Genomic DNA, 24,177 nt, shown 5'->3' with positions numbered 1-24,177 from the left:
GGGGGGGTGGTAGGGCAACTGGGGTTAAGTGACCCGCCCAAGGTCACACGGCTAGTTTTTGTGTTAAGTGTCTGAGGCCGGATCTGAACTCAGGTTGTCCTGACTGCAGGGCTGGTGCTCTACTCATTGCGCCAACCTAGCCACCCCCTGAAACAAATTTTTTTCATTTTAAATAAGTTACATCTTTTGAGGAAACTAGCTAATAATTTTGTATTTGTAAAATGAATGAAATATTTTAACTTCAACACAGATATTGTTTAACTTTAATGTAAAGGTTATATACATCATATGTTCAAAAGTAGAAACAAGTGGGAAAAAAAATCAATTCATCTGAGTCATGAACCTACACCAACTCATTGTGATGGTGGCAGATCATGACAGCATTCAGATTCAACCTGCTCTTACTCAAATTTGGCCATAGTTGAACATACAATATTTAAGAACCACCATGAATAAATAATTCACTGTCAGTAGCAAATTCTCCATGTTAGTTTCACTTTTGATTTGATGACTTGAATTCTGTTTTCATTGGAGAGAATATAGATATATTTAAGTAGGAATTGTTCTAGAAAATATCCACTAATTTCTGCCATTGCTTCAACACCCACACCTCCCCCCCCCATGGGGGCATGCTCCAAGAGTTTAAAAAATTCTTTCTGATGGGATGGACTCAAAACCCTTCACCATTCTGGTTTTCCTCCTCCAGACACTTTCATTTATCGATGTCTTTCCTCAACTATGACTCCAATAACTAAACAAAATACAACAGATGTGAAGTGATGAGGACAGAATACAGAGGGGCTCTTATTATTCTTGGAAACTATGCCTTTCTCAATGCAGTACAAAACTACCTTAGCTTTTTTGGCTTCCGTTCCCATAGTTCATTTTGCACTTAGAGTCCACTAAAAATCGCAGTTCTTTTTTGGACAAATTGTTAGCCATGCCTTTGACTTGTGAGGTTGATTTTTTTTTTTAAGTAAGTTTAAGACTTTATATTTATCTGTATTTGACATCTATATAAATAATCTATCTTTATTTACATTGAACTTTGTCCTATTTAATCCAATCATTGCTCTTACCTATCAAGATCTTTTTGAATCCCAGCTCCGTCATTCAGTGCATTATGTCACCTGCACATGTTCACAAATCATCTTTGCTTTTATCCAAGTCATTGATTAAAAACAACTTTGGACATTTACTGTGCTGTGTGGCTCAGTGAGTAGAGTGCTGGGCCTGGAGTCAGGAAGACCTGAGTTCAAGTAATGGCCTCAGACACTTACTAGTTGTGTGACCCTGGGCAAGTAAGTTGTTAAATGCTTTGTGCCTCAGTTTCCTCAGTTGTAAAATGAAGACATTACATAGCACCTGCTCTCCAGGGTTGTCGTGAAGATCAAATGAAATAATATTTGTCAGTGCTTAGTACAGTACCTGGCACATAGCAGGTGCTTCATAAATACTCATTTCTGTCTGCTTCTGCCCCACCCCAACCCCCCATTTGCAAGTGGTTTAATCTTAATTTTTTAAAATAGCGATAATAATTTTCATAGTACCCATGTCACAGGGTTGTTGTGATACTCAAATAATAATTTACTTAAACTACTTTGCAAATCTTAATATATATTGTCATATATCATTTCAGGCAACTGACTTAGATACAAAATCTTAAAGATTCTACCACCCAGAAGTTGTTTATCTATTTACTTCATTTTGATTACTCAACATTTGAACTTTGCTTCAACGTAATCAACCTTGTTTCCTCTCCAAGTTCACTGGTGACCCAATTAACAGTTCATTAAGTTGAGTGCACACAAAATAGCTTTAGTCTTAAAAAAAAAATCCAGGGGCGGCCAGGTGGCTCAGTGAGTAAGAGCACCAGCTCCAGTGTCGGGATAACCTGGGGTTCAAATCTGGGCTCAGATACGTAGCACCACACCCAGAAATAACTGGCTGTGTAACCTTGAGCAACTAACTTACTTAACCCCGATTGCTTAAAAAAAAAATCCACTAGATAGCTTAACCTTATGTCATGCCTACATTATAACTTCAGTCATGCTCTTTGGGTTTCTGTATATAGATGTTCCTTCTGTAAGTATAAAAAGAAGGACAAAGTAACTGGCCATAATGGTATAATTCCAACATGATAGAACAGTATGGAACATATAATAATAAGAAAGAAAAAAGGAAGGAAGGAAGGAAGGAAGGAAGAAAGAAAGAAAGAAAGAAAGAAAGGAAGGAAGGAAGGAAGGAAGGAAGGAAGGAAGGAAGGAAGGAAGGAAGAAAGAAAGAAAGGAAGGAACGAAGGAAGGAAGGAAGGAAAAGGGTGAATGGATAGAAGGAAAAGAAAGAGAAAGGGAAGGAAGAATGAAAGAAAGATATGTTGATTCTTCTGGGTCATGTCCTGCAAGGTTAAAGCACAGAAATGATAGAAAATTAGTTGTACTTTGACTAAAGATTATTTCTTTTTTTTTTTAAGCAATCGGGGTTAAGTAACTTGCTCAAGGTTACACGGCCAGTTATTTCTGGGTGTGGTGCTGAGTATCTGAGCCCAGGATTTGATTCCCAGGTCATCCCGACGCTGGAGCCGGTCCTCTTACTCGCTGAGCCACCTGGCCACCCCTAAAGATTATTTCTTAAAAGGGGCAACAAAAACAATATTCCTAGGGTGGAGATAGTGATGGTGCAAGTTTAAGGAGAAGGAAGTCCTCTCAAAATGATCTTCCATCCATAGTTATCCAAATGATACTATCATACATATATATGATATGCTATTATATATTATGTAGTATTTTATTATTATAAACACTTTACATAAATTAGTTCACAACACAAAATCCTGTGAAAAAGCTATTTCTCTGTGCCTGTCTTCTGTGTCTCCTCTGTCTCCATCTGTCTCTCTCCTTTCTCTGTCTCCATCTCTGTTTGTCTCTGTCTCACTCCTTTGCCTTTCTCCATTGCTGACTCCCTCACCTTCTTTGCCCCTGACATGTAATTTAGCTAGTGTCAGGTGCTCTCTAATGAGAAAACTTTTTCTACTAATAAAAACTGAGCATCTGTTCTACGCCTAATGGACAAAGAGTAGTGGGGAGCAGTAAGGGGCTCCATAGAGGCGCCGTGCCGAGGGCTTGTTTTTGTGTCTCCAGCACCTAACACAGGGCCTTGCAGGTACTTCATAAACACTTGTGAATTCATGCCTGTAATACCTTCCTCGGGGTTATTGTGAGGTTCAAACAACATAATGAATATAAAACACTGTCAGACTTAAAGGTCTACATGTCAGTTACTGTTATTCTCAATAATAATATTTGGTTGTTGAGATGTTAGTCATGTCCAACTCTTCATGACCCTATTTGAGGTTTTCTTGGCAAAGATACTGGAGTGGTTTACCACGAAGAAACTGAGACAAACAGGGTGAAGTGACTTGCCCAGGGTTACACAGTAAGTGTGTAAGGCTGAATTTGAACTCAGGTCTTCCTTTCTCCAGGGTTGGCGTTGTGTCTACTGCACCACCTAGTGGACCATAATAACATAAATATAGATTATGTACATTACAAATCATACCAATAACTAATAATACATATTATTGACTGAATTAGACTAAAAACAATATATTCCTATTTTAGTTTCCAAGAATCTATTAATCCTCACTACATACCTCAAAACTAAATAAAGAGGTGACATTATTTTCTTCTCATACCCAGTAAGTTGACAGTTGAGCTCAAGAACATAATCTACAAGTCTTTCAATTTCCTTGATATGTAGGGAAAACCCTTGTGTGCTGTTTCTAAACTTTTAAAACTAATGGTACCACTTGTATATAACAAAGGTCACAACTCTGTAGTCAAACTTATCTGACTATGCTATGGCCCAGTCATTTTGGCTCACTTAAAAATTGTGGATTGCCATATAGGAATTATATTTAACCATGAAAACAACCAGCATAGTAAGTATAACCTGTGGCCATACAGAGACAGAATACAAATTTCATGGAGTCACTTGCACTTTTCATTAATCTACTTTCCCTTCTGTCCCATAACCAAGATTTCTTCATCTTCATAATATCTTTCGCTCTTTCTTAACAATTCATGATAGATTTCAATCCCTTTTCCTTTTGTTCTCATCTCATAACTAAAATCCCCAGCTTTTCCTTTTCTTGCATCATCTCCTGTCCCTGACTTTGATGACCCTGATAGAGAGAGTGAGGCTGACAATCTTGCCTCACTTAAATCAAATTCATGTGTGAGTCAAGGCATCACCCCATGATGTCATTGATCCTCTTGGAAAAGGAATGATAAACAACAATAACTAGACCCTGATTTGTCCTACAGAGTCTTTAGGCAATCATTAATGCTCCTTGGTCCAAACTCTAAGAAACCAATGGCTGCCCAATGTCAAATATGAAATCCCCTGTGTGGCTTTTAAAACCTTTCATAAGGGCGGCCAGGTAGCACAGCGAGTAAGAGCTGTCAGGCTGACCTGGAGATTGAATCCCGGACTCACATACTTAGCACCCACCCAGAAACACCTGGCCATGTAACTTTGAGCAAGTTACTTAACCCCAATTGCTTAGGGGTGGCCAGGTGGCTCAGCGAGTAAGAGCACCAGCTCCACTGTCAGGATGACCTGGAGATCGAATGCAGGTTCAGATACTCAGCACCACACCCAGAAATAACTGGCCATGTAACCTTGAACAAGTTACTTAACCCCGATTGCTTAAAAAAAAACAACCTTTCATAGCCTGACACCCTCCTACCTACTGAGTCTTCCTATACCTTACCCTCTTCCACAAACTCTGCTGCAAGCCTTTTTGCTATTACTATCACTTGACGATCCATCTCCCAAATTTTGTCAGTTTTCACTGGCTGTCCCTCATGCCTGGAATGTTCTCCCTACACATCTCTATTTCTTGGTTTCCCAAGATTCTGTCAAGTCACAGCTAAAATCCTACCTTCTACAAGAAGCATTTCCTGCTAACCCTTAATGCTAATGACTGCCCTCCAAGAATATGTGTAGCAATAGTTCGCATTTTGTCTCCTTCATTAGGCTGAGCTCCTCAAGAACAAGGACTGGACTGGATTATTTTTTCACCTTTCTTTGTAACCCTCGTGCTTAGCACTACTATACATAGTATATACCTAATAAATGCTTATCGACTATTATATATTATGTAGTATTTTATTATTATAAGCATTTTACATTAAATTAGTTCATTTAACACTCAAAATCCTGACTTGACTTAACTAAATGGGTAAAACAAAAGACACATTCTTGGAATTTAGTTCTAGAAAAAAGGAAGGATCCCAGTATAATAAAGGACATTATACTAAGCTTAATTTCTTTTTCCCTTACAGCTGATCCAGGTACTGTTGGAAGACAAAGCCACTAAAAGCACAATTAAATTAGACCTTCCTGTGGGGCAAGAAGCCCTTGTAACTTTAAAAGATGGACAGAAGTTTGTAATTCACACCTCAGATGTACCACAGAGCCCTGAAGATGTTTATTTCACAGAAACCAATGCTAATATATAAGAATAAGTGAAACACGCAGGCAAACAGTATTTTCACTCTCAAAGTATACTACCTGGAAAACTTTTATAATGAAAATGGGAAGTTCTTTATTGTACATAACAGATGTAGCATTGTTTGACTTTTTTATGTTCAGATGTATTTCCAGTGGTTGGCTTTGACCAAACTCATAAACTAATTTAAATTATTTCTTGCCTCTTTGATATTTCTTATGTTCTTTCCTGGTAACTCCATTTTTGTCCTCAACAGCTGAGGAATTTGTGAAACTAAAAAATCTTTCCAGGAAGCAAGTTACATACAAGATAAAACTCACGGGAGGTATCACTGTTTTTAATAAAGAGTATAACCCAGTTCAAACTGAAAAAAAATCCTCATCTTCGGTATTGTTTCATTAGGTAGTCAGAATGTGTAGAAAGAAATTCTCAGTCATCAGAGAATGGTGAGAAAATAATTAGATATAAATTTGGGACTCACTGGATCAAAGAACTTCCTTTCCTCTACTGTAACAATTTGGAGGGAAAATGAGGTATAATTTAGTACATATATCTGTAACAAATGATGCCTCTTTTATTTTACCTCTATTTCTTTTTCTCCAAAGCCAAAGCATTAAAACCATTTGAAACTAAGAAGTGTGTCAGTGTCCAAGCAGATCTATTTCCCTCTATCTGGCTTGTGATCTTAAAGGGAGACATTTAATGAAAATGCTTTTATGTCTGCTAATATTATAATCAAGGATTTAAGGTTTTAAGGATTAATTAATTTAATTAATATATTAATAATTAAGGATTTAAGAATGTAATTTCATAATTAAGGTCCAAAACAATTTCAACTAAGTTTCACATGTGATGCATAAAATTACATATTAAACCTATATAAATCCTTATTTATAAGGCTATCAGAGATAGTGTGGCATATTGAATTAGAGAGGTGGTCTCCAAACCAAGAAGTCCCAGGTTCAAGCATCACCTCCAATACATATTGGTTGCACAACTGAGCAATTTCATTTCATTTCTTAGTACTCTAGGAAACATTTCAAGACCATAAGTTGCATCAAAGGGTCAACCTACAATAAAAGAACAAGTTTTCTCATCTGGAAGGTCTCTGCACGCACACACACAAAGAATCATAGCTCCAGTCTCTACAACATATGAACCTTTGGTGCCAGAGCTCCCTCCACCAAGTCCTAATGAGTAAAGGAATCCTCACACACAATTACTAAGTATCAAAAGAGATTTGAACCCAAGTCTTGCTCACTCTAAACCCACCTCTCGATTTTCTAGACCATTGCTGGTTTCTCCAGGTGCCTAATCAGTTGTTATTGGATTTATTCTCAGTAATTCATTAAATCATCACATAACATTAACAACCTAACTTGCTTCAGTATATAAACAAAATCACTGAGAGCCCCACCTTCAGCCACAATATCTTATGGAATAGGACTAGTGACAACTAGAAATGTTGGAAGCAGAAGGGAAAGTCTCATATTGCACATCAGAAAGGTTGAATTGCTTATCAGAAGCCACAGAGCTAAGCAGTGGCAGAGATGGCAGAGAAGATGTAATCAGAAGATTAGGTTTTTAGTTTCATCCCTACCACTAAACAGCTGTGTGACTTTGGGCAAGATCTCTTTACCTCTTTGGGTCTCAGTTTTACCATCTGTAAATGGGGGCATTGGACTGAAAGATCTCAAAGGGCTCTTCCACTTCTAAAATGCATCTCTATAAAGATTAATGTGATAGTTGTAACAATTAAGCATTTGTTCACTGCTTACTTTATTCCATGCACTGTCCTAAGTGCTGGGGATACAAAGATAAAAGTAAAACAGTCTCTGCCCTCAAGAATCTTACATTTTAATGTATGTACAATTTATATATGTAAGGGTTGGTACATGGTATGTTTTGTCCATGTCAGTTATGTGTGTCTGCATAAGGGTCTCTACCTGTGGCTCATAGGGAGGGATGAATAGAAATCTCTAGAGTTTCTACCTCTATCTCTGTCCCCTCACCCTTCTCCAAGGGAGACTTATCTCCCTCCAAGATGGGAACTAGGAGATTGAGATCAGATGCTTGCCACTCTTCTCTCTCCAAAATAAGAGAGAATTGGGCAAGAATTATAGCTATCTGCCCCCCCCCCAAATATTATTAATCTAGAGGAAATAATTTTTAGGTTCCCAGTGAACTCCTGATCACTGTCCGTTAATGGGTAATGGTTGCCCCAAGCTATGTATTCAAGGCTTTATTCCCTTCTCACCAAATGCCTGTTCCAAAATGGACACACACTGCCAATAGCAAATAAAAATATTTATCCAAGCTAAAAACAAATAGAGATCAGGGAAAGTACATGGTTGAGAATATGTACCAGATAATACAGAATAAATGAGCTCTGTCACAGGGAGGGAAATATCTTAGCTCAACAGAGTATCCCAGATTTCATCCAAGGGGAAATTTCCCAAAATCTCTCAGGAGGCTGGGGTTAGGGATGTAATTCAGGTGCCAGCTCCTCCACATGTTGACTTCTTCTGAGAGTCTTACTCTTTGGGGACCTGAAGAAAGTCCAGAACTACATACCTTCTCTCTTGAAGCTCTAAGTCCAAAGACCAATGTCTCTCTTCTCCCAGATGCTCCCCAGCTTTACCCTTCTGTGGATGATCATATGGAGTGTTCAGTCATCTTCACCAATAATGAGCATCTGTAATATAATGCCAAAAGAAAGGCAACTTCCCAGGTTCAAAATACCAGCATAGGTGCTCTCTATTTTATTCAGTGACAAACCAAGAACAGAGAAGATCAAAACATGACATCATTCAAAATACAGCATTTACTAAGAGTGATTAAATAATCTCCAAGTACTACCCCACCCCAGGATCTTCCAATCATTCAATCAATTACAAAGTCCCTGTTCTAAATACTACTCCACCCCTAGGCTATACCTTAATTAAGTCCACCACAAAACCCCTCTTCTCAAATGGAGATTAGTTTCCAAACATAGGTAAAGTACCTTCATTTGTCAATCACAGAGCACAATAAGGTCAAAAGTTCCCCACCCCCTGGATCACAATTGAATCTACCCCAGAGTTACATCAAGTTTAAACACAGCACTTAATACCCAAATGGAGGTCTTTTCTTCATCTTGACACGAGGCAAGTTCTCAGCAATCTTAGTTCCTGGAGAGACAAGGCTTAGCAAGGCCATAAGATACATTGCCAGTCCCTTCATGAATTTATCCTCTGTCTGTAGAACAGCCCTAGAACCCCTGAACACATTAGCAAAGCCCTCTCCCAGGATTTCTGTAAACATACAACAAGAAAATCCTTCTTCAGGGCTTCTGAACCAACAGAAAGGCTCCCAGACCCCTGCAACAACAGCACTGTCCTTCACCAGTGGACAGTATTCATTCTGTCTGCAGGACAGTCTCCAGACCCCTGCAACAACAGTACTGTCCCTCACCAGTGGACAGTATTCACTCTCTGTCTGCAGGACAGTCTCAGGGCTTCTTAGTGAACAGCCAGGTTCCAGGACTTCTTCAACAAAAGGACTGTCTTTCACCAGTGGACAAATCTGGCAAAACAACATCAAAACAGACAGACAAAGTACCAGCAAAACAGCCATGTCTCCTCAGTCCTTGGCAGCTCTGGGGGCAGGTCTCAAAAGTCCAGGGCAATTCAAAGCGGCCACCAGCAATTCTCTTAGTCTCTCTCTCTCCACGAGGTGCTGCTTCCAAAAAGATCTTCCGCCTCTCTCTTATCTCTCCAAATCTACATCACCAGCTCCTCCCAGTTCAGGACTTTCTTTTCACATCAACAAGCCCATCCCACAGGTGGGATTAACAAACTCTGGGTTTTAATACAATCAATTTGAAAACCAAGCCAATACAGGGGAATCTTTAATTGCCATTACTATCACAGCATCCCATGCAAATTGGCTTTGAGCTATGGGTTATATTAATGTACATTCTAACAAAAAAGACAGACAGACAGACAGACAGACAGACAGACAGACAGACAGACAGACAGATAGATAGATAGATAGATAGATAGATAGATAGATAGATAGATAGGTAGATAGATAGATAGATAGGTAGATAGATAGACAGACAGACAGATAATGTGTGCAAAATGAATACAAGGTAATTTGAGGAGAGTGGGTACTAGGACCTGAGAGTATCAGGAAAGGTTTCATATAGAACATAGCAATTGAGTTGAACCTTGAAGGAAGTCAGAGATTCCAAGTGACAAAGACGTATGGAGAGTACATTTCAGGAATGCGGTTCAAACAGTATAAAGTCGTGGAGACAATAGATGAATGCCACATGTGCTGTGTGTAGAACAGTGAGGAGGTTGTTGTGCCTAGATTGTACATTGTGGGGAGTAGGTAACGTGTAAGAAAACTGGAGGGGAAGAAAGATTTCACGTTATGAAGAGCTTCAAATGTCAAATGAAGGAGTTCATATTGGATCCTAGAAGCAACAGGAAACCACTTAGATTTTGTTGAGCAGAGACGTGACATGATCAGAATGGCACTTCAGTAAAGTCAATTTGGTGACTGAGTGGAAGACAGAGTAGAGTAAGGAGATCCTTAAGGTAGTGAGACCAAATACAAGGCGAATGCAATAATCCAGTCAAGAAGGAATGAAGCCCTGCATAAGTATAGTGGCTGTATGAGTATACAGGAAGGGATATGTGTGTGCATATATACCCTTTTCCAAATATATATTATATAAATGCATATATGTACGTGTACATACTATATATACATAATATACACATATATTTGTAGACACATATGTATGTGTGTGTGTGCATACATGTGTGTTTGTGTGTGTGTGATGTTAACAGTGAAGGTACAAACAATAAAATGTTTGAATAGGTGAGGTAAGTGAAAGTGAGGAGCTGCTGACCCAGAGTCTGTGAATCTTAGTGACTAGAAGGATGTTCAACAGTATTAGGAAAGTTTAAAAGAGAAGTTGGTTCAGGAGTAAAGATAAAGAGTTCTGCTTTGAACATGTTGAATTTAAGATGCTTATGTAACATCTAGTGGGAAATGTCCAATAGTCAGTCAGTACTTCAAAAGATCCATAATTTCATCAATGTAGTGAGCCAGCCAGTCAGCCAATAAAGATCAAGCACCTACTACGTACCAAGTACTGTACTAAGCACTGAGATACAAAGAAAGACATAAGACAGTCTCAAGCAGTTCATAGTCTAATGTGGGAAAACAATATGTAAATATATATATATATATATATATTATATAATAATGACATATATAATTATATATATATAAGCTATATACAGGATATATTGGAGATAATCAATAGAAGGAAGGCATTAGCATTAAGGCAAATAAATCACTCCCTTCAATAGGGCACATCACAACTCCATCCATGCATTCCTATCTTGTTCAATTCTTATCTTTGTCTTCCCCAAAACCCTTTATAGAGGATATATGCTGATATATAAGGATATATAGAGAATATATGAGATATGCTGATATATATAAAGAGGATATATGTCTTCTGACTTTTTACATTGGTTAGGTACCCAAACTAGAGCTAGTTATTTATTATTCCTTGCCCTTGCTCCATGACCTGCCCACCTCCTTTCCCGATCAGCATTATAGAAATACAATGAATTTTGCCTGCCTTGACATTTAGAATGGATTTGAGGGGACTATTTAGATGACCCATACCTTTTATTTTGATATTTTGAAAGATTCATGATTTTTGACTGTTATGGAAGTGTTTTGCATGACTGCACATGTATAACCTATATCAAATTGCTTGCCTCCTCAATGAGGCTGGGTGGGGAGGGAGGGAGACAACTCAAAGTTTAAAAAACGAATGTTAAAAATTGCTTTTACAAGCAACTGGAAAATGAGCTATACAGGCAATGGGGTCTATAAATCTATCGTGCCCTACAGGAAACTAGAAGAGAAGGGAATAAGAGAAGAGGGGAGAGTGATGGAAGGACAGGCAGATTGGGGGAAGGGGTGATCAGAATGCATGCCATCTTGGAATTCAAAATTTTGTGGAAGTGAATGTTGAAAACTAAAAATAAATTAATAAAAAGAAAACAATAAATAAAAATAAAAAAGATTCACGATTCAGTTGGCATGTGTACTCTCTCCTACAGCACAAATCAAAACTAAAGCCCAACTAGAGGATATGGGCCCTAGTTTAGCTAATTGGCAAAATGAGGACTGGTACCTTCACTTTATCAAAATCAATTCGGTAACCATTAGAACCTTCCTTTTTGGAAATAGCCATCAAAATATCTAAATTTCTAAAATCAGACTGCAGACCAAAGCATACTGTTTTACTTTATCTTTTTCATGGCTTTATCCTTTTAGTCTGTTTCTTCTTTCACAATATAATTAATATGGAAATACGTTATCAAATTCTCACCTTTTTAAGGAGGAGGGAGAGAAGGGAAGGAGGAAGAAAATTTGGAACTAAATTTTTAAATTAATGTTTAAAATTTTCTTTACATGTAATTGGAAAAATGAATACTATTTTAAAAACAAATTTCTTAAACCATTACTAAGGACTTTAGTTATAAAGATTTGTATCAACATGCTTTACTGGGAAAAACATTGAATTTGGAGTCTGATGAGCTAGGTTCCCACTCTATCTCTGCCACTTATTACCTTTGTGATATCCTGCATTGACTCTGGGCCACAATTTCCTCATCTTTAAAATGAAGGGATATTTCTTGATCTCTGGAAGTAAAATTTGCCTCTAAAATCCTAAGATTCAGGTTGAGAGAGGGTGTTTCAGGAAATCAAGATGATGTAAAAACAAAAATATACATAAAAATATGAAATATCTATGATTTCTAAGTCTTGAGAGTAGATTTACAAATTGAGTTTGGCTATCTACTTCTCAAGGATCTTGTCATGTTTCAGACAAGGACCCCCTAAAGTCTAGCCTAATCCTAAAATTCTAAGATTCAATACATCTTTTCTTTTTGTTTTTGTTCATTTTCTTTCCTTTACTGTTATCACATCATCTACTGACATTCTTCCTAAGGGAAGTACTATTTACTCCTAAGGAGTAAGCTCCTTTCCTCTTCCTATTACCATCTCAACCAAAGACAGCTTTGAGGAGAAGTTGTGAAAGCAGAATCTGATTTTGAAAGAGGGTAGGTAAGAAGAGGAAAAGGAAGGAAGGTTGGACAGATAGATGCACATCATGCCTGGTGCCCAGTGTTTATAAGCTGATTTTATGTAGGTCAGCTTAAGGCCTTTTTAATTAAAGTTGCAGGAGAAGTCAGTTCTTTTATTCCTTTGATGGGTATGCTGGAGTCCTGTAGTACAAGCTACTAAGAAGAAAGGTAAAGTGGGGGTGGGTGGGAGGGGTGGTGGTGGAAATGACTTAGACAATATTGAATGATCAGAGAGTGAAATGCAGAGCACTGAAAAAAGGGACTTCTTGAAATCCCAAACCTATTAAAAATGCTGAGTTCACCTTATCTTTTCCTTGCATTTAAAATGAACATGTTTTTGAGGACAACATCCCAAATAAAAGTTCCAGAGCACTAGATTAAAAACAAAATGGTTTGAATCCTGGCTCTGCCAATTACGCCCTGGAGGGAGAAGGGTCTTCAGAGAGTCACTGAACCCCTATGGGGTCTCAATTTCTTCACCTATAATAAAAAGTTGGAAATGTTTTACTTGACTGCACATGTATAATCTATATCAAATTGCTTACTTCCAAAAGGAGGAGGGAAGGGAGAGAAAGAGAGAACACAGGAGTCAAAATTTCAAAAAATAACTGTTTAAAAAATGACATGTAAAAATGGTTTTTACATGTAATTGTGGAAAAATAAAATATTATTTAAAAAGTTGGACTAAATAACTTTTGAGATTCCTCAAGCATTATGGATCTTGTGACCATAATATCGAATATCGAAATATTATCGAAACATATCGAATATCGAAACATACTTAGCAAGACATGTTCCAACACTCCAAAGACAAAAACTTCTAGTAACAACTTCTCTGGTGTCCTAAAGTGGAATGGTTCCATTTCATCTAATGGGAACATTAGACCAGGAATCAAGAATCTAATCTCAACTAGTTGTGTTATCTTTAGTAAGTCTTGTAATTTCTTTTTTGTTTAATATTTTCTCATCTGTAAAATGAGGGGGTTAGATTAACTAATATCTAAGCTATTGTGATCTACTGTGATTCAGATAAGGAGAGTATACATGAAAAACTACAATTTTTTGTTGAAGGAATCATGCTCAAAAGTAATAATGATGATTTGTAAATGAATTTGAGATCGGATAGGAATGGGAAATCAGGGCTACTGCGCTAGACCAGGTCATGGTAGAATAGAATTGAGAGTTGGAAGAGAAACCATCTACTCCAAATTCCTCTTCTTTATACTTGAGGAAATTGAGGCCCAGTTGTTGGGAATATTACTGAGGAGATTTATGTTTCAGTAAAGAAACCTCTGAGGTTCATACTCACTATAAAATCCCAGGATTGTATGAACCCATTCTTTTCATTTATTTGCTTTGCATTGCTTTCATTGAATCTTCTCCACCTTCCTTTCTTTCTCTTCCCAATCACAATCACCAAGGGTTACCTAGAAGGAAAAGAAAGTCACAAAAGCCCAGCCTCAAAGGGGAATAAGAGGGGGAGATTTCAAGGTAAGGTCCTCTGATTCCAAATTCACAGTGTTTTCCACACTGGGAACGGAGGCCACCAATTGAAGTGTTTAAAGAGTTCAGCGGTTAGAAAATAATCAAAGACTGGTGCGATAGGAACAAATTGTTTCACGATATGATCAGATAAAGCTGACATTTGGTGGCTTGTGGGAACATCCCAACATCTTCGGCTCTTAATCTGTAGGACTCTTCTCATTAGTAGGTTAGTTATTTCCTTGTGGAATTGTAGTAGGGACTTCAGATTCTTTAACCAGCTCCCTCTTGGATTGCTCGTGCTCAACCTGCGAGGTCCCTGCCCCTGCCCCTCGAGACTGTTTAAGCCTAGAAAGAAACTCAATTTATCTTCCCATTGCCTTCTCTCTGCCACAGGAGGGTGCTGCGATCATTCCAGAGGCTAGGGTTTGGCAAGACTGCGTGGGTCACAGCGCGGAGTGTTTGTTGCAAAATGTCTGTCTTCTGCTGTCACAGACTGCTGGGGAAAAGGATCGCATTCATCTCCTGGTTTTCCTGGCTGCTTTGGTGCAGTGCGATGCTCTCTCCTGTCTGGGGGTATGTGATTGTGAGCTCGGTCTACTGGTCAGTCACCAACGAGGCAGAGGAGGAGCTGGATAGCTCCTCCAACGAGGAGACGCTGCCTTCGCTCCTCGAAGACACCACGAGCATCTGGAAGCAAAGCTACCCGGCCTCTGTTTACAAAGAAGACATTGAAATGAGATCCAGGCCAGGCGTGGAGAGGTCCAAACAGATCTCCTCTCCTTCCAGGATGTTTTCCTACAGAAGGGAAAGTGTCAAAGGGACAGGCAGCCTTCCTACTCAGAAGCAGATCATCAGGACTGCCCGATCCCTGGCTCACACTAACAGCTGGGGCTTTCTGGCTACTGTATCTACCCAGGAAAAGGTAAGTCATCATATCCTGTGCCAAGAATTTAACGTGCTCCCTCTTTAAAAAGAAAACAACACAAAAACCCCAGACAGATAGGCTTTACCCACTAGCAGCTCTAGGGGAGGGACTGCAGATGTATTGATCTCAACTGACTGCTCTGTGAGAATCACTACACAACAGACCTCCCTGTCTAGGAAATCCTGCAGCATATAGATGAGACAAATGATGTGTTGGCCTTAACTCATGGGTTTTCATACCTTTTTTTTTTTTTTTTTTGCCTTTTGGAGGGCAATTGGGGTTAAGTAACTTGCCCAAGGTTACATGGCTAGTTGTGTGTGTGTGTGTGTGTGTGTGTGTGTGTGTGTGTGTGTGTTAAGTGTCTGAGGCCGGAACCGAACTCAGGTCCTCCTGACTCTGGGGCCCACACTTTACTCACTGCCACCTAGCCGCCCCTTCATACCATTTTCAAAAGACATAAATTCAGGATTGAGTTTGACTGCCTTTGAGAAATGTGAGCTGTCCTGTAAAAGACACAATATGAGCAATGGAGCAAGACTGTCTCCATTATCCTGGTAAAGTATAAGACTGAGGTCACTGCCAGGCTTTAGCTAGGTGTTTTAGCACCAAGGATCTGAGTCTGAATGAGATGCCAGAGAAGAGATACTTTAAAAAGAGTCCAAGGGTTCTATGGAAAGACTGTATAAGCAGAGAGAAGCAGTATCCAACCTTTTATCCCAGTTGCCCACTAATACCAAAATCTTCCATTGTCCACAGTATAAGGGAGTGAGACACAGAAAAGAACTAGAGGTTTACTAAAAGTTTTAAGAATTGTTTCCAAATTAATCATTTTCACTCCTAATTTCATAGGTTTTCTTTCTTAATAGATAGTATATATTGAAGTTTGCAAACAGTGAAAAGCTATTATTAAACAGCAGGTTTTTTTCCCCTAAATGGAATAGGACACAGATAAGAATCAAATGTCAGAGAATCATCTTATTTGGAATTGTAAATAATATGATGATTTGTAAGACAAGCAGTAATTCCATCCGCGGGTTCAAATGGCATGAATAAATAATGAGAATTTAATTCTCACAATATGGCTTCCAGAAAGCTTTGAGGGAATTAAAACCGTGGTATTGTTTTACATGTTAAAATAATTCCCGCTTCATTTAAATAATGTTATTCAGTCCAAATAATGTAGAACAATGTAAAATTTAACAAAACATAAACGATAATAACAAGAGGTAGAATTTACATAAAGCACTTTACAAATATTACCTCATTTATACTCACAACAACTTTTGGAAGCAGGTGCTATTATAATCTCCATTTTCCAGATGGAGAATCAAAGCAGACAGGTTCAGTGACTTGCTTGGGGTCATATAGCTAGTAAGTATCTGAGACTGGATTTGAACTCCTATCTTCCTAACTCCAGATTCAGCGATTTATCCATTGAGCTTAAGATTAGTATGTAAGAAATGTAATTTCTAGTCACAATTTTTACCAAAGGTTATATGTGTTAACTTGGGCAAATTACTATACCTCTCTTGGCCTGAGTTTTCTAACAATAAAATGAGGGAGTCAGACTCTGTGATCCCTAAATCATAACTAATGACAAAGCATCAGTTGACCTTAATTATATCAACCTTTGAAAATACTACATTTAGTGTGAGTTTCAGTGGACCATGGCTACATACTTGACATAGTTAACCACTCTTTCTTGCTACCATATATGTACCTGACGTAAACTGAAATATATACCGGATCTTGGGTAAAGATCTCAACCTTTATGTGTGATTAAAAATGCAGTGCCATGAATTACATGATTCTGACTCATGTTACTTAGCACTGTAATAGTCTTTCTTACCAATTTTGAGACTTAAAATCATATCTCATCTTAAAAAAATGATCAATGGTCATATTTGATGACAAATGGTCATATCACAGCAGAGGGCTTTCCAACAATACATTTTCTTATAAATTTAAAATAATTCTACATTGTAACTACACACTTAAGCTTTGGGGCCAGGAGAACTTTAGTTCGGATTCTGCTTCTGACACATGCTGGCTGTGTGACTCTGGGCAAGTCCTATCCCTTTTAGTACTCTAGGAAGTTTTCTAAGACTTTAAGTTGTGAAGGAAATTCCTCACTGGGAACTTCCTGTATCTATTAAATCATAGGTTCAATCTCTATTCTTATCCCTAACTCAACACTTAACCTCATAACTTGACACCTAACAGACCATGACCAATCCCTACATTTAGGCATCTATGTACTAAATGGACCAAATCCATAATAGAGTAGCATGTTTTCTAATAACATTTTCCTGGTCATATGACTTCATTATTTGAGTAACTCTTTAGAAATTGCTTGCTGATGACTGATGAGGGACAGGGTTGACATAGTATGCTCCCATAAGTACTAGCAAACTGAGACACTTTTTTAAAAATATTTTGCCTAATGTGATGACAAGACAATGAATAAATGAGCAAGGAGTTGTGCCTTTGGGAGAAAAGTGTAAAATGAGCAAACAAACAAAAAATTCCTGGGATCCAAAGATTAAATTAGATGATGAATCTAGAAGCTAGTCCTGTATAAGAACTTAGAGTTAGGACAAATTCTCAAGTATTCTTAAGCCAACTACCAAAATCTTAATGATGATCTAAGTGTAGCGGAAATACTGTGATTAGAAATCACCTTGCCTTGATTAATACATCTGTATAAGAGTTACTCCCCTTAAATGTCAGTGAGATAATATAAAATCTGTAAACTTATGTCACTATATAAAAATTATTATTTTCATTGTTATTCAACATCCCTACTGGCATACCTCCCAATGGGCAATAGAGTCTCACTCAGCCTGTAGCTCACTATTAAAAAGTTTTCTCTTATATTTGTCAGATCAAAGGGGTGCCCTTTGGGAACTGCTTACCCATCAGTGATGGTCCCTTCAACAACAGCACTGGGATTCCCTTCTTCTATGTGACTCCAAAGGACAACGTTGTTGCCGACTTGATGAAAAATCCAGTTGCCTCCCTGACCCTGCCAGAAATAGCAGGAGATTTTTGCAGGTAATGTGGATTGTCTGGTGTCACTAGTGAGGGTTCTGATTTCCTGACAGTTTGGTACTACTGAAAACACAGCACAGTTGTTTCTCAGATACAAAGTAATATCTCTACTTACTCTAAGAGGATTGGGGGAAGGTGTCCAGACTTACTAAGAAAGATGCATAATCGCGGTGCTTAGCAAAGAAGGGTCTGTTGATGGAGAATGGAGCATAGTACTATAGAAACACAAATGTAAAGCTAGAAAGGACCACATAGGACATCTAGTCCTAATCCTCTTAACCTCTCAGCGTCCAAGGCAAATTTCTAAGACTCTGAGTTGTTGAACAGTTACAGGTAAAGAAATTGGTTCCCAGGGTGGTTAAATGATTTGCCTAAACTCACAAAGGTAGTAAGCACTGAAATCAGGGTTTAAACTTAGGTCCATTGAAACCAAAAAGCAATGTACTTTCCACTTTGACCTACCTTACTTAGTCCTGCTGTCAATAGTGAATTCATTAGAGAACCTGAACTGTCTTACCTTATTCCAACCTGATTATTATATAGATGGGTTAACTGGGACCCAGAGAGATTTGAGTGATTTGCTCCAGGTCACTCGGTTAGTAAACAGAAGAGTTGAAATTCAGACCTATGGTCCTGATTCCAGATCCAAAGATCTTCCCACTAAGTAATACTGCTTGAATAATTTGGTATTGAACTGCCCCCTTTGAAATCAAACAAAGGCCTTTCAAGCATATCCCATTTCTTTCATTTATCTATTTTTAATTTCCAACACTCACTTTTATGATATTTTTAGTCCCAAAATTTCCTCTCTCCCTTCCTTGTCCCCTCCCCAAGACAGCATGCAATCTAATATGTTATACATGTATGATCATTTAAAACACATTTCCACATTAGTCAAGTCATATCCCATTTCAATTCAGTAAACATTTATTAAATGCCTACTATATAACAGGCTTTGTGCTAGGCTCCAGAGTTTGGTTTGAACCAGACCATCTACCATTAACTAATGCCCTTCAGCAACTGTTCAACAACTCAGATTTTCAGAAAGTTGCCTTGGACGCTGAGAGGTTAAGAGACTTACCTAATGTTGTATACTTACTATATGTCAAAGACTGGACTTCAAACCTGACTCCAAGGCTAGCTCTCTTTTCCACTATACAATACAGACTCTGTAGACTCTGGGAGACCAATGCAAAATTGAGATAGACCCTGACTTCAAAGAGTTTATATTTTATAGGTGGAAACAAGTACACAGAGGAATAAATACATAATATTTAGAAGTAATTTTAGAAGTGGCATATTTATACAAAAATGCCCTCAGAAATATTTGCTTTCATCAAGTGTATGAGAGATCAATCAATCAACAAGCATTTTTAAAGTTCCTACTATGTGTCAAGCACTGAGCTAAGCTCTGGGGCTACAAAGACAAAAAGTAAAACTATTTCTGCTCCCAAGTGGCTAACATTCTGTTGAGGGGAGGGGTAGGGATAGTATAAAGGTGATCTCTAAGTTCCCTTCCGCTTCTAAATCATACGATTCTTTTAAAAAAATAATCCTGTGATTCTCAATCATTGCAGAATATGTTCCCAGCTCCAATGCTTCATGAGAGGAAGTGAGATGGAGTGAAAGGGACATAGGTGGGTCCAGGAATCTAGTTCTAGTATTATTATTAGCTACCTACATCAACTTCTGCAAATTATTTTGTTTTCCTCTACTTTGTTTTAGTCAGGGTTTTTCTTAATTCTCTTTAGGGAACATGGCATAGTGGAGAGAGTGATGGACTTGAAACCAGAAATAACTGGATTCATAATCCTTCTGATACTAATTAGCTGTATGACCATGGAAAGGTCACTTAATCTCTCTAAACCTCAGTTTCTTTACCTGTAAAACTAGGGACTTAGAATCAGTGCCCTCTAGAGGGTCTCTTCCATATCTGTGATTCTATGAAGTCTAAAATTCCATAGTTCTATAATAAATATGGGGCAAGAAACATATAAGATTCATGCAAATAAAATTATTTATACATCGATGACTATTGTTATATAATCAAAGCAGTCCTACCTTGAGTGGTCTTCAGTTTCACTCTGGATTTTCCTTTTATCCATATGCATCTCAATTTCTCTATGCCTTCTCACAGCAGTATGAAACTGAAAATTTGACCTAGCTGAGACTATGTCCATAATAACAACTCATATCCCTGCTGTTGTTTTATACTTTACAAAGCCTCTCCCTAGTATGACATCAGTTGTACAATTTTGTTGTTCCCATTTATAGAAAAGAAAGCAGTCTTAGAGAAATTGAGTGATTTGCCCAAAGTTAAGCACCAAGTATCAGACCCTTATCTTCTGACTCCAAGTTGATAGATAGCTTTCTCCATACTGCTACAGTTGCCTCTTCAAAACACTTTTAATCAGCCTTGATATGATGTCTTGAAATATCGACAAACTTAGATAATAACAAGCTTGACTGAATAGTGCCAAAGACATCTCATCTAATCTATTTCCCATTATGAATGGAGCAAAGCTGTAGAATGCAACAAGTACTGTTTTATGTAATTTCCCTCTTCTTTTGGCCAGTCTGTTGATGAAAGGCATATTCCGAGGGACTCTCCCATCTCACTGGGATATGGACCCTTACTGATGCCTTAAAAGCAGTTTCATGAATTGTGATCTCCTGAGCTCTGAACCCTGGAAGCCCACACTCTAGAAGATTAACAACACAAGATTTATTTCATGATGACAATAGAATATGAGGTGGGCAATCAGCCTGGAAAAGGGAATTAATTGCCTATCGGCCTGTGCCAGAGAAAAACTGTCATCTGAAGGTAGGAGCCAGCAGCTGTCACTGTCATTTTCTATCGTCCTGAAACTTTAACGTCGAAAGATTTGGGAAGGGTAATGTTGTTAGCTCACCGCTAGTAATTGCTTGGTACCGGCAAAGAAGTGGGGTATGGTGCTAAAATCACTGGACTGACTACAATCAATCAATCAATAAGCATTTACTAAGCACTTTTTAAATCTTAGCTATGATACTAGCTAGACCCTAGGGATACAAGAGATACCAAGGCCAAATGGACCCGTCATCTCATTTACCTGAAAGTTCCCTCTGATGGTGCTAATTGCAGCCCATTTTCCTGATTTCCCTATGCAACACTGATCTGTATCCTTCCACAGATTCCTCACAGGAGGTCCCGCTTCTCTTCTTAGCACACATTTCCTTGGTGATATCTGTTATTCCTGTTTTTTAAAGTTCCTCCCATATGTTGCAGCTTACACACATCTACCATGTGACTCTCCATCTCCTTCTCTGGGATATGCATTTTTAATTCTTCAGAGGCTGTTGTATCCCGTGTCTTAAGGCCATAGCAACATCAGTAGAGTGCTGGTATTTTTTAAAATGCGCCTTTGCTGTGACTTGAAACAAATTAATTTACCTCCTCAATCTCAGTCTTATAGTCTGTAATGAAAGGTTTGGAAAGGTCTGAGATTCAGTGATCATAAGTGGTTTGCAGAGTACAAAAAAATGCTACATTATAATAACAATTTCCACACATATAATGATGGGGGGTCAGACCTGTGCCATTGAGGAAATTTCCTCTTTCAGTGCAGATGAGCACCTGTTCCACACCTTACAGCCTTAGGCATTTTCCTAGGGCAGCAAGAGCCTCTGTGACTTGCCCAGGAATAAGCAGTTAGTATGTATTGTCAAGACTTAAACACAGGACTTCTTTCTATCCCCAGGACCCAGCATGGTGCCTGGCTCATAGTATTTAGTTAATAGGATGTCTATAGAATTGAACTGAATCATGCTAAAAAAAAAAAAATCAGGTATAGTGTGCTGTCATTCTACTGGGTGCGTATCCCTATTGACTACGTAAAGCAAAAAAGGGGGAAGGCAGAGGAGAGGAAACGAGGGAGGGATTTTTAAAAACACACTGTATCTAATAGGACAAAGATTGCTATGTATCTCCTGATACCATGTTGCCATTCTCTTTATTATAGAAAAAATAGAGAACACACCTTCAAATAATTTATCTTAATGGCATCTGTGGGGCTAAAAGACAATGTTAAGTGTCCATAGTACCCATTGGAACTGAGCGTGAGGGTAGTATTGTTCTGAACAACCTGTATTGCATGGCCAAGAAGGACAAAATTATATGGTCATGATACTCTTTGGTGGGATAATAGATGGTGGTGGGTAGAGACAGCAGGAGGGCTAGAAGGACCAGAATTTAAGAAGACCTTGAAGGACCAAACTGCATCAATAGATGCCATGCATTTGCACATACTAGAGATCGTTAGATGAAATTTTATTTCAAAGTAAAATTATAAAATCTGCTTATAATTACTTGTATTTGAAGTACATTTGCAAAGATAAAAGAATGCAAGCAAATTCTAGTAGAGTTATTTTAAACTTTTGTTCTTAAATTATTGCATCAAAAGTTAGAAGCATTTCCAATAAGATCAGGGGTTAAACAAGGATTCCATTATCACCACTGTTATTCAATATTATACTAAAAATGTTAGCTTTAGCAATAAGAGAAGAAAAAGAAATAGAAGGAATTAGAATAAGCAATGAAAAAACAAAGCCATTACTCTTTGCAAATGATATGATGGTATTAGAGAATCCTGGAGAATCAAATTTTTAAAACTACTTGAAATAATGAACAACTTTAGCAAAGTTGCAGGCTATAAAATAAACCCCCACAAATTATTGGCATTTCTACATATTACTAACAAAGCCCAGCAGCAAGAGATAGAAAGAGGGATTCCATTTAAAGCAACTGTACACAATGTAAAATATTTGGGAGTCTACCTGCCAAGACAACCCAGGAACTATATGAACACAATTACAAAATACCTTTCACACAAATAAAGTCAGATCTAAATAATTGGAAAATACCAGCTGCTCATGGGTAGGCCAATTTAATATTTAAAAATGACAATTCTACCTAAATTAATTTACTTATTCAGTGCTATACCAATCAAACTACCAAAACATTATTTGATAGAGCTAGAAAAAAATAACAAAATTCATCTGGAAGAACAAAAGGTCCAGAATATCAAGGGAATTAATGAAAAGAAATGTAAAGGAAGGTAGCCTAGATGTACCAGATCTTAAATTGTATTATAAAGCAGCAATCCTCAAAACTACTTGATACTGGTTAAGAAATAGAGTGGTAAAGATGGCGGAGTAGAAGCACGACCTTCCTGCGGCTCCGGCTTCCACCCTCCCCAATGCATGTAAAAAGGGGACTCTAAACAAACTTTGGAGCTGCAGAACCCACAAAATGACACAGAGAAGCTAACCTCCAGCTGAAGACAGCCCAGCAGGCCGGCAGGAATCGGCCAGCGCAGCACTCCGGGAGCCGGCTTTAGCCCCAGGGCGGGCCTGACCAGCCTCCAGCCAGAGGGACTCCAGATCAGCAGCAGCTGTGGCCCTTTCCAGATTTATCAACACATAGATGCGAAGGACAAAGTGAGAGGTCAGTACAGTCTGGACTTTGGGACCCAGTAAGTGGGAGTGCGTGGCTTTTACCCCTGGGGGGCGAGAAACCCCTGAGACCAGCACAGCCTACCAGCGCCACGTGGTGGCTTCAGCTCCTGGCCTGCAGAGTGTAGGGGGACCAAGCACCAGTCTGAGGGGTAATCACTCTTGCTTTAACCTGCTTGGATCTGGATTGCAGTCTAGGGTGGAGGTCCTGGGGTGTGTGTCCAGCTTGCCAGAGCATGTGGAGACCTCAGAGAGGGCACCCATCTAATACCTCCGGCAACTGAGAAAACCCCAGCATTTGGGACGAAAACTCCCCTGTCTTGTGGCAGAGTCCTACTGTGCCAACAAGCCCAAAAGTCAAATCACTGAGTGGCAAAATGAGCAGGCAAAGGAAGCAAAGCAGACAGAAGATTCCAACGTTACACTCCTATTTTGGGGAAAAGAAGGAGCAAGGTATGGAACAGGAGGAAAACAGTGAAGTCAGAAATCCTGCACCAAAAGCTTCAAAGGAAAATACAAGCTGGTTACAGGCCATAGAG

The 24,177-nt window shown here is 38.5% G+C and overlaps 2 protein-coding genes across 9 annotated transcripts in view; both read left to right on the top strand.

The window, feature by feature from the left end:
• The window catches only part of RFX8 (regulatory factor X8), a 135,555-nt gene extending 129,452 nt beyond the window's left edge, over positions 1-6,103 (top strand). For all 8 annotated transcript variants that reach the window (XM_069100522.1, XM_069100520.1, XM_069100521.1 and 5 more), the window contains one exon: positions 5,349-6,103. In XM_069100522.1, coding sequence (XP_068956623.1) covers positions 5,349-5,525 — 177 coding nt within the window. In that variant the 3' untranslated portion in view covers positions 5,526-6,103. The remainder of the gene's footprint in view (positions 1-5,348) is intronic.
• Positions 6,104-14,550: 8,447 nt separating this feature from the next.
• Positions 14,551-24,177, top strand: part of CREG2 (cellular repressor of E1A stimulated genes 2) — a 62,788-nt gene continuing 53,161 nt past the window's right edge. Inside the window, exons 1-2 of the mRNA XM_069100518.1 lie at positions 14,551-15,091; positions 17,979-18,148. Coding sequence (XP_068956619.1) covers positions 14,639-15,091; positions 17,979-18,148 — 623 coding nt within the window. The 5' untranslated portion in view covers positions 14,551-14,638. The remainder of the gene's footprint in view (positions 15,092-17,978; positions 18,149-24,177) is intronic.

The sequence above is a fragment of the Petaurus breviceps genome, unplaced genomic scaffold, assembly GCF_028583685.1.
Source record: "Petaurus breviceps papuanus isolate PSGF00001 unplaced genomic scaffold, PetGlider_PUasm1.0 419, whole genome shotgun sequence".
Classification (NCBI taxonomy): Eukaryota; Metazoa; Chordata; class Mammalia; order Diprotodontia; family Petauridae; genus Petaurus; species Petaurus breviceps.
This window is presented reverse-complemented; position numbering and strand designations above follow the sequence as displayed.